At 41.8% G+C, this 11029-nt stretch overlaps 1 protein-coding gene across 3 annotated transcripts; it reads right to left on the bottom strand.

The window, feature by feature from the left end:
* mgat1b (alpha-1,3-mannosyl-glycoprotein 2-beta-N-acetylglucosaminyltransferase b) lies at positions 1-10633 on the bottom strand. 3 transcript variants are annotated; one of them, XM_058405364.1, is made up of 3 exons: positions 10204-10633; positions 3938-4833; positions 1-1936 (listed from the first exon to the last, which is right to left on the bottom strand). In XM_058405364.1, the coding sequence occupies exons 1-3, from the start codon at positions 10211-10213 to the stop codon at positions 1235-1237; spliced, it is 1608 nt and encodes a 535-aa protein (XP_058261347.1). In that variant the 5' UTR covers positions 10214-10633; the 3' UTR covers positions 1-1234. The 3 variants fall into 3 exon arrangements, with proteins under 3 accessions (XP_058261347.1, XP_058261348.1, XP_058261350.1); XM_058405365.1 differs by lacking the exon at positions 10204-10633 and adding an exon at positions 9458-9603; XM_058405367.1 differs by lacking the exon at positions 10204-10633 and adding an exon at positions 7972-8047.
* Between the last annotated feature and the right edge of the window lie 396 nt (positions 10634-11029).

Genomic DNA, 11029 nt, shown 5'->3' with positions numbered 1-11029 from the left:
TGACATATCAAAATAGTCTTTTATTTATCAATGTATTAAATTTATAAACAACACATCAGGCAGTGGTTTTGTACTTTTGTCATACAGACATTAGAACAAGATCAAACCTTCCCACGGACACCCGCGAATACAGCATATTTTTTTATTTTTAATTAGATTCGATCCGTCCCCTTGTCCGCCTGGATCCGCTGGAACGACCGCGTTCTTCTGCGGTCGTTGGTTTTTGCAACAAACCCAACAATTTTCGGACATCTTTGACTGAATGTATTGAAAGTGCTCCCAAACGACAGAGAACAAAGTAGCGTTCAAGTACGTCGAACAAAGGTTTTGGTGCTTCACATGTGTGGTAAAGTAGTGCTCCTTTAAAAAGGTACTTAAAACTCTGCTTTCGTCTGAACGCCAAGAATTATAACTTCATTTATAAGTCAGGAACTTCATTAGAACAATATTAGTGACTCGCTGAAAACAACTCTCGCTCGAGTGCGAGATCTTTTCTTTTTTTTTTTATTTTTTATGATAGTCGCTCAGAAAATATACAATTTAGCAGTCATAATGTCAAGCCTTCGCTGGCATGGAAAAGTGAAAAATACTTTTCACTTTACGTCTTCTCCGAATACAGATAAGAGCGTGTGTACGTATGTGCACATGAGGAATTGAAATTTGATAACCTTAAACATATGATCACACTAGCAAGTGACAAAGCTGCAGGTAAATGTTGACTTTCTATGCAAGTTGTGTGACATGGAAAATTTGAATTTGAATTTTAGGCAAATTCGTCACGGTGCACTGAAAAGACAAACGCAAATGTCCGGCTCAGGTAAACTCTACAGAACTGCTATGCCCACGTTATTCTCACGTAAGATTCGGACCCGTTTTAACTTCCCTTTCGACAGCCTTTGGTGTGAAAAAGGGATGAAAATAAAAGATGTTTTTCTACATCTTATAACAGTAGTGAGGAATCAGCCAGTGCACACCCACGTGTGAGAAGAGTAGCAGTCGGTACCCACCACTGCGACCGACGGACCTGAAGTGACATTCGAAATTTTGTCGCTTGCTAGTGTGAACGCCAGGGAAAATCATCGGAACCGAACGAAGCTGCCGTCCTTCATAAAAACCGCTCACGTTTTGACCGTGCATTCCCCTCTCTACCATGCATGATTTCTTTGGTTTAAGAGGACGATCATCTCCTCTTGCATGGTTCTGGTTCTCAGTCCACGTTTCCATATCAGACCCTTCAGCTCCAGCTAGTGTCGTATTTTGTCCAGCCCTCGGGCGGTGCCAAATAAATCCTTCGGCCGCGAGAGAGAAAGCTGACCACGCCCCTGTAACCGGCACGCGGAACGCCGGACTTTAAGTCGTCCATCACTCCCAAATTGCGGGCTAAAACCTTGAAACTGTCTCTGCTCGAGTACTGCACCCTGAACGGTCCTGAACCCTGCAAACTGCCACCCGGCTGCAGCTCCTCCACTTTCACCAGGGGCGCACTGTACACTTCTTTATCAAAGTCTTCATCGTAGTGCTCCCTGACTAAATAAGACAAATCCCGTTTAGTGAAAGGCACAAATTCAGTGTTGAGTTTAATGTAGCGCAGGTACTGGTCGAAAAATTGACCCAGGCTGACTCCTTTACGGCCGAACGTCATAGTTCTGGAGATTTCTGGCCGGATGCAGGAACGATCTTTCCTTTGCTCTGGGTGACGCATCCAGTCGTCCCAGAACGCTTTGGGCCACTTGGGCTCTAACTCTGCCCACACCTCCTTCGACAGCATCCATCCCAGACCTGGAAAGAAATCTGTCCGGTAGAGGAGGTCAGGCTTTCCCGGGTCCACCAGGCCGTCACGGCCGTTATCATTCCAGGCCGAGATGCACCAGAGCGTCGGGTCGGAGAGTAGGATCGGGTGGAGAGCGCGGAAATACTCAAAAAAGTCCGGCGCCACCTACAAAGCAACACAAGCGTTGTTAAAATTCAGAAAGACATAAGTCAAACTTTTCAATTAATCATTTCAAACTCCAAATGAGAACGTGGCGAATGAATTTTTGGGGTTGGAATGGGAATTAACTTGTGCCTTTGGGATATTTAACAGTACACAGCTGCTCTGGCTTCAGAGTTTAATCCAATGATCAGTTCACTGTGGGACCAGACTGGAATTTCAGCAGTCAGCAGAATTTAGAAAGATGGATTAAAAACTAGTCTTTTGTGATAGATAGCAATCCCAGCCACGTCTCTGTCGGAAGTCACCCTCGCGTTGCAGCAGGTGCTTATGCAGACCGTGTGATTGCATTACAGTACAAAACTCAATTCACTGCGTCTGGCCTTGCAGCACTGCGGCGTACGGGGAGTTGCTTCAGTATAGAACGTAATCTTCATTACAGTGGCATTAAACAACACCTTGCTTTATTTTGAATGGATTGGTTTTCATACAACACCCATTAACATAGATTTCTCAAGTCAAATGTGGACAAAAAAAATTAAAGACTTGTTTTAGAGATTCTTCATTTTTAGTCTCAAGTCTTAAATGAACAAAGTGAAGGGATAAGTCAAATGCACGTGGGATTCAAACAAAGTCAAATTCCTACAATAATGTCAGGTCTTAAGTCAAATGCCTGCAAAAACAAGTCTTAAGTCTTTGTTAAATAAAATCGTAGGTCAAATGCTGATATCAAAATCTTAAGTCAAATTCCTACATAAACAAATTCGGTATTCAAATGGCTACATAAACAAAGCTGAGTCTCACGATAACACTATATAAACAAGGTCTAGCGTGAAGTCAAATACGTACTGAAACAAATAAACAATAACAAAACACACACACACACACACAAAATTGACAGATCTTGCAAATTATACAGACAGACACACACACACACTTAGACACACACACACAAGGCTAAACTGACAAATCTTGCAGATTATACCCGACTCTTTTTGTTCTCTAAATCTGCACCCACATTTGTGCACTGATCTGTTAAATGAACGCATTAAGAATAAGGCATTAAAATGCATTTTGTTCACATTAAACTGTAGTTCTGAAAATGTCAATCCTGCTCACTGAAGTTAAACGGAAACACAGCTGAAAAAAATGGCCCGTCATTTGGTATCCAAGAATTCAGAGTCTCGCTATGATTCAGCCCTGGTGTTAAATAGCAGAGGTCTTTTGGGATTTTCCTGCTTTTGTGTCGAAGTTAAACAAGAATGCTTCGCTATACACCATGTGACGTGTTATTGTACACTGTGGTCTGGGCATTAATGATCCTGTTTGTGCAGTGATCCCGTGTCAAAGAGTGATGAAGTACACTGCATTTAATTAAAGCAAGATGAGAAATTGTTGACCAAAGGCAAAGTATTTGGAGTGTTACTGATTATACATGAAGAATGGCAATCGGCTTCTTGTTGTTATTATTATGAATTATATTAATATATTAATTATTTTTTACACATTATTTATTTATTTATTTACCTCTCTATTTATTTATTTATTCATTCATTCATTCATTTTTTTTACCCACTGCAGAATTATAACTTTATTTACTTGGGCAAAAAAGCAGTGTTTGCTTTCCCTCAATAATAAGGTTTACAGGCACATTCTGGAGGTCTTTTGAGAACTCAAGTTCAATGACAAGCTCCTTATTTGCTTCTCAGGTGCAAATTTGACTTTATAATGAGCTGAGTTTGAGCTGAGACAGTTTCAAAAGAGCTACTTGAGAAACAGATAAAAGCAGATCCTGCAACACCGACAGTCTCTTTCATCCTTCATCCATATAAACTTTTCAAAAAATAGGGAAGGAAATAAAAGCATTCCGGTTCTGGATAATGCTTCGGTTCGGGTAGCTCGATTTGTACAATGCATTATTGCTAATGATAAAAAGTAATTCAGTGCTGGAATACATTTAGAGCTCATAACAATCGTTTGTAGCTCTTATGATTCGTGTGTTCTTACCTCTAAGTCGTCTTCTACGATGACCACGGTGGAGTAACCGAAAGTGTTAAACACTTGGTTCAGGGCCCATCTGTAGTGTCTGGCGATCTTATAGTAACCCTGGAACTTCCTGTGATCGGGGCGCACGGGAATGTTGGAGAGATCTGGTTGGCTGATGTGGGTCACCTGACTGCCATAGGAGCCGATGACCCGGGCCGTGTCGGTGTGACCGCAGTCCTGGCTCACGATGATGGGATGAAGCTCCACTGAAGGCCGGTATTGTATCAGCTTGTCCAAACTTCTTTTCACAGTAACCCTGTCGCAAGCGATGACCAAGATGGGGATGACAGTTTGAGGACTAGGAGCTGTAAGGTCCACGTTATTTTTATTCAACGCTTTGTCATTGTCTGACTCCTTGTCCTGCTTTGTGTCTGGTGGAGGGTTTGTGACAACAGGAACCTGCTTGGTTTTGACAATCATTTCATTTCCTGCTAAGGTGGGTAAATGGGGCAACTGCTGAGGTTCTTTCAATTCGTCTTTTTTGTCTCTTTCATCCTCAGCCTCTTTTTTAGTTAAGTCTTTACTCTGTTCCCATAACGATCTGTGGCTCTGGATCTGTTTCAGGAGTTTCTTTTGAGTCTCCAATTCCGATTCCACCTCTTCTGCCAATCGGATGACTACACCCGCCAGCCCGTTGGCTCCGCCTCTTTTCCCCTTCCCAGCTTGCCATTCCTCTCCGGCGCCCGGTTCGGCCCCGCCTCCGTCTCCGAGCCGACCGATGGGTGGCCTTCCCCAGAGAAAGAGAAGCAGCAAGGCATTCCAGGCGACGAACAGAACCGCTCCGCATAAGATAAGGGAGCCTTTCTTACGAACCATGGCCCAGTGGCACCAAAGGAGAGACCGAAGGGAGGAGAAAGCTGGAGCAAGACAAAATGTCAACAATTACAAAAAAAAAAAAAAAAGAAATAAATTGTCCAAAAACCACAAGTCCAATCACAGGTGACTAAAAGAACATGTTTTCCAGCCATGGTAGGTGACACCAAAGCTTTTGTAAATGGTTAAGACAACCTTTCTCAGCAATGTACCCTTAGAGAATACAAGTATCAAGGATACACTCGACGCATTCTTCTAAAAGTATAAAAGATGGCTTGGGCTAAACTAGCGAGACGTGACAAAAGGGCGGATTTTCGAATGCAACAAAAGCAAGCCTAGGCGTAGTATTGAGTAGTGAAGGTCAGGGAAGATCTGAAAGGCTATCTGCCTGCCTCTACTGAGAAAAACAAAGCTAAACTAAACAAAACGGGAAGATGGAAGGTAAAGACAGTTGCGTAGAGAGTGTGGTGTCATTGTTATTCACAAGTATAGGAACATAAACACCCCTATTTCCTTCCCATCAACAGAAAGTTCAGTCAAAAGTAAGATTTTTTTTTTTTTTTTTTTTTTTTAACACAAAGCTTTTTAAATCAACTTCCGTGGATTTCTGGCTAAGTGGAAGTACACTTTATCTGATTTGAATGGACAGCTTAAATCTCCCTCATGCTGGTTTTTCTATTCAGCAGCAAGACAAAACAAAAAACAGACAAAACAAGTCAAAAAAAAAAACAACCTTCATATCCAAACACAGGTAAAAAAAGATTTCAAGGTCTAACAGACCTCCAACTTTAGCAGATATAAATCTATTCAAAAGACGTGGCATTGTGGGTACCTTTCCAGTTCATTTTTAATAGTAATGTGTGACAGACAGAATTTTGTATTTACTCCTGTTCAATTTTGTTCCCTTGTCAGTGTTAAATAATCAAAAAGGATCATCCTCCTTTTTTTTTTAAAATGCAGGAATACTGTATAGACGACAGTTTAATAGCAAACACATCACTTATCATCTCAGACATCGTCTTTAATAATTACTGACAGCCAGCGCTGATGCCTTACTTACATCTAGACCTGAAAAAGGAGGCTTTAAAACAGCGACTGACGACATATACAGCATTTCAAATATAAATATCTTTATAAGTGGAGTTTAATCCTAGCCTATTTTTCCCCGGTAAGTAGGGCAGGTATACGCCTAGTTCTCGCTCGACATTTCCTTCAGACCCTTGCTTTTCAGGCTGAAAGAGGAAGTATGAATTTTGCATAAAAAGCCAAACGTCAGCAGCGTTCTTATGAACTCCGAGGTGCCCGAGAAACAGGGCCGTCTAGATAATTTAATGGTCAGGCGCTAAGGAAGTGAAACACCCCTTCTGGTATATAGTGTCAAGATTTGGGACTGTGTGCTTTGTTCTGCTTTGGTCTGAAAACAGAGCGAAGAAAATCAACGGCGCTCATAAATTCCAGCAATAGGTAACGTCTAGAAGATGCACCTTAGTGAGTGTCCAGAGTGTAGAACGAGGAAGATGTGTGGCGTATGTAAGGAATAAAACACATGAGGGTTTGCTCTTATAGGAAAATCAATGACTGGGTGGTGAGACACGTCCCAACAAACTGGAGTTACTGTTAACCTCTTTTTCCAATCACACCATGTGTTTTATTCCTCTTACACTACAGGCAATTTGCAAGCGATTACATATTTCTGTTTAATTCAGAAGGCTACTTTGTACTTCTTATCCCTTTACAGTTATATTAAACTTCATTGAACTTCTGTGAAACGTTAGTTCCTGTTAGCGCATATGTCATCGCAGCTATAAACAATATAAAGCAAACCCCTCCCTCTTTATTTTTAGTAGTGCGCTGGTGTCTCAGTGGTTGGCTTTTCGCCTACCATGCCCGGGTTCGATTCCCAGCTAGTACCCAAACCCCAGCCACTGGATGAAGTGCTGGTCCCAAGCCGGGATAAAAATGGGAGGGTTGTGTCAGGAAGGGCATCTGGCGTAAAACCTGTGCCACAAGTTATTATGTGGACCAGTTGGTCCACTGTGGCGACCCCTCACACGCGTAGGGATCAGTCAAAAGATCAACAACAAAAAAAGAAAGTGCAAAGTGAAAAACTGCTGGAAATCTCCTCAATCTTTCCTTCAAAACCCTGACACTGGAGACTCCTTCCAGAAACGTTAAATAAAAGTCTCCAAACCGAAAACTTCACTATATCAGCAACTATGTTTTTTTCTTTCTTCTGATTTGTTTATAATTAATCATAAATTATGAGACGTTTTCACCGTAAATATTCGCCGTGTAAACAAGTACAGAATCGATAACATAAGCGAGTGCTTTAACTGGTTGTCTTTGCATTGTGCACCACCCTCAGCCCTACTGTTATAGAAAACAAATCAACAAGAAAGCTCTGATAATATTATTCTCCTGGTTAGTATGAGAACAGAAAAAAAGTAGTTTGGAACACAACAACGCTGCTCATCATGATAGTGCTGGAATGTGGAATCATAGCGGGATAGGGAACGAAAAACACAGAGCGTACAAAATATTTTAGCTGAATCATAAATTCCCTTCCCGACACTCTGTATGATACTGCGTATGACCTGAAGGGAAGGATTGCTCAAACTTTGGTGTGTTTCTGGATCTGATTGGTTAAGGATCACGTGACTGGAATTCTGGATAAATATGTACACACTGTTTACGCTACAGAGAGGGGAGCGTCCGGCCATGCCGATGTTAAAGATCTCGGGAAATCCTTCCTGCAAACCCTTGCTGCAAAATAGCCTCTCTTTGTGGAAACCTCATCTGTGACCAAACCTGTGGTGGATAGATGTGGCGAAGATTGGATCGTAATTATAGAAAATAGTCGCTAATCGTGTTACTCGTCAAGTCTAACGAATACACACAGGGAAGGAGTTTATAAAAAATCTCGTAATAAAAATTCTCTTTCTTAGCAGGCTTTGTACCTCAAGAACACACAAAAAATAACCCTAGCTTTTTTTTTTCCAAACCCCAGCCTTCATAAAGAGAACATTACTCAGAATTCTCAGACAGAACTGGTTTGCTTTCCACAGCGTCCACTGCTCACTCAACAGCCAGAGAACACTCAGCCTGTGAAGTATTTCAAAATTACAAAGTCCATTCATCCCCTCGTGTCAGTCACGAGTCTGCACAGGAAAGTCAATACTCACAGGAGTGTCGGCTAGTCGCTCGCTCGGCTGCGCCGGCTGGGTTCAACTCCCAACAGCTTTTTACAACCGAGAGAACTTCCTGAAACAAAAATCTCACTTAAAAACAATAGAATTCGATTTGGAGCTGATCTCCTACCGGGAAGCTGCCAAGAGGACACGGGAAGTTCAGGCAGCAAATTGTTCTATAAGAAACGAATCAGGATGCAGTGGTAGAACATTAAACTGAGTTACTGCTTCCTTGCCCGAGTGTTTTATTCCTCTTACACCACAGCTATTTGTTGTCATTCAAATTTTTCTCTGTTTATCTGTGTGGAGTTACATTTAATGTTGTTGAACATCCACAAAGGTTTGTTCCTCTAATCACTTATGCTACAGCGGCTGTAAACGATTCGACCCTCACAACCTTCTTTTTCTTTTTTCTGACGAGCACAGCTTGTCATCAGCCAGAAAAGTTGCAGCATTAAGGCGCTTGACACTGGAGACTCCTTCCAAAAAATGTTAAATAAACATGTTAATGCACCTATTTGCAGTAAACAATGCAAACAAAGTTCACAAGATAAATAAAAGTTTCATTTACGTCATTTGACCTCCACAGTTCTCGTACCACGTGTCCTTGTGCTGTTTTGAGCAAAATGACTTGATCAGTTGGCGTGTGAACCCCAATAAACCAAAATCGTCTTAAAACATTATTCTGGATGATGACAGCACGTGTTCCTCTAACCTTCGGTGATAACAGCAATGCAAAGTCCACTATTGCGGTAATGCTGAGCAAACACAAATCCTGTACAGAAACTGGAAGGTGTTCGTCATGAAATCTTTGCTATCGAATGTGAACGGACACGGAAGGCACGAGGACTAATTACCTGTTACAATAATAACACCAATAATCTCCGAGATGCACCCGAGCAACTAATCTCCACTTGATCCTGTTAAACGAGAGGTCTGTGGAGCCTTTTCTGTACTCTCCCTGCGCTAAACACTGTCGAACCGACTGTTAACTCTTCATTAATTATTGTGTCATCATTTAATCATCACAGTTTAAAGTGTGAGGAGTTATTACTCAAAAGAGGAAGCAGTGGTAACCTTCTACACGTGCGAAAGCATTACGAGAACACAAAAGGTTTCTTTTCAGTTTTTTCCACCGAGTAGACAGAAAACGAAGCGCATACCCACACTCGCTTCGTGCCAACAAACTGAACACAGCCTGGGTCTACTTTCAAAATTAAAACCACATGTAGACCTGACACGGCCTTAACAGAATGGAAGGAATGGAAAAGACAGATAATAATCAGAAGAGGCAAAGTTCTTAGGAAAATGTAGGGTGCTAGAGCTACGGCAAGAGCAGCAGAGTGACCAGGAGAGGTCCGGATCAAGTTGTGTTATGAAAAATACCTGACTGACCCACTGAAATGGGTCATGCTGAGGGTAAAGAAAAGTATTCAAGAAAGGCAAGTCAAAGAATCTGGTGTTAAAGTGAAGGAAGTACCTGTGTGATGAAACTTTGCTCCACGTCTCTGTTCTCTCTCTTTCTCACAGCTTTCAAAAAGAAGCGGATCAGTAGGAAACAGATGACAGAGAGAGAGAGAGAGAGAGACAGAAGGGGAGGAGAAAAGAAAGGGGAGGGAAGTTTTCCTTTTCTACCCCTCCTCCTCTTGTTTTCTCACCCACCACCCCAACCCCCACCCCCCTTTACTTTCCTCTCCTGTAAACGTGGATGAGTCTGGTAGGCTACTCTGCACCACTAAGGTCAAAAGCTCATGCATGTACAATCGAACGCAACATCTCAGACAGACAGGACACGTCAGGATGGATGGATGGATGGACACGTCACGTGCCAAAATACGTCTGCGTTCCACCTTAACGAGCTGGTCTGAAGTAATGGCTTGCACATGGGCTCTTTTTTTTTTTTTTACAGCATGTTTACACAGCCGGCATGGAAGTAATTTTTGTTGTTAATCTGGCTGGATATCTAACGAGCCCTTTCTTTATGTCTTTTATTTGCTTCAAAAATATTTACAGATGTACAAAAATCAGGCCCTTTATACATGGTAATCATATGGACTAAATGCAAAGCCATGCTGCAGAGTCAGCCCTGATGAAAAAAAGTGCTAATTATTAGAGTTGAATGAAGATTTATAGGCACCTTTAGATTCATTAATCGTCCTAATTGTTTTATTGCTAATACAATTAGAGGTTCCACTCTATCCGGGAATACGTGTACGTATGTCTCACCTTTATGCATCTCAGGGCTGCAGTCAAACAGGCAGGGAAAGCTCCTCTCTCTCTCTGTGTGTGTGTGTAGTGTCCAGATGAAGCTGATAAATGTCACAGCTGACTCTCCAGCGTTCCCCCTTCACCACGCATGGTCAGTATTCAGAATAACGCCAGTGTGGTGTTGATGATCATCATCATCATTCCCCGTCCGTGTCTCCCGGTTCTGTCCTCCTCACGCATTCTGTGCAAACGCTGGTCGGCTGGATGAAGATTTCCACACATTACTTCCACCTTTCCGGGGGATTTTGCACGTAATGTTTTGACGGCTAACAAAAAAAGAAAAAGAAGAACACGCTTCTTTTATTTGTATGTTTCCAAAGGAGAGAGTCACCGACGCTTCCTTTTTTTTATTCGATACCGCTATGTGTACAACAGTGCTTTTTTTCCTGCCACTTCCGGGTTGAGTCACATACAAGCCCCGCCCCCCAGTTGCAGCTCCTCCTCCTTCCTCCTTCAGTTTCCCCTAGCAACAATGTTGCCTTAACAACGGTCCGCGTAGCAATGTCTACTTTCTGTCTTCAGTTGAAAATTACTTGTATGATATTAAAGCACAGTAATAATAAAAAAGAAACATTTTCAATAATAATAATAATAATAATAATAATAATGCTTCAATTTGTAGCAAGGCTGTGTCCATATTTCAATATGGCCGCATTGCTTTACTAGTGCTACTGATTTTAATACACAATTATCTTTTATTAACATCGATGCACGAAGATGGAGACAATAGCTAACTTCATCAGCAGTCATGTCTTTCTTCTATGTTATATTCACTTTGGAATCA

Source organism: Hemibagrus wyckioides, linkage group LG12 (genome assembly GCF_019097595.1).
Source record: "Hemibagrus wyckioides isolate EC202008001 linkage group LG12, SWU_Hwy_1.0, whole genome shotgun sequence".
Taxonomy (NCBI): domain Eukaryota; kingdom Metazoa; phylum Chordata; class Actinopteri; order Siluriformes; family Bagridae; genus Hemibagrus; species Hemibagrus wyckioides.
Note: the sequence above shows the minus strand (reverse complement) of the source record. Positions and strands in the feature narration are given on the sequence as shown.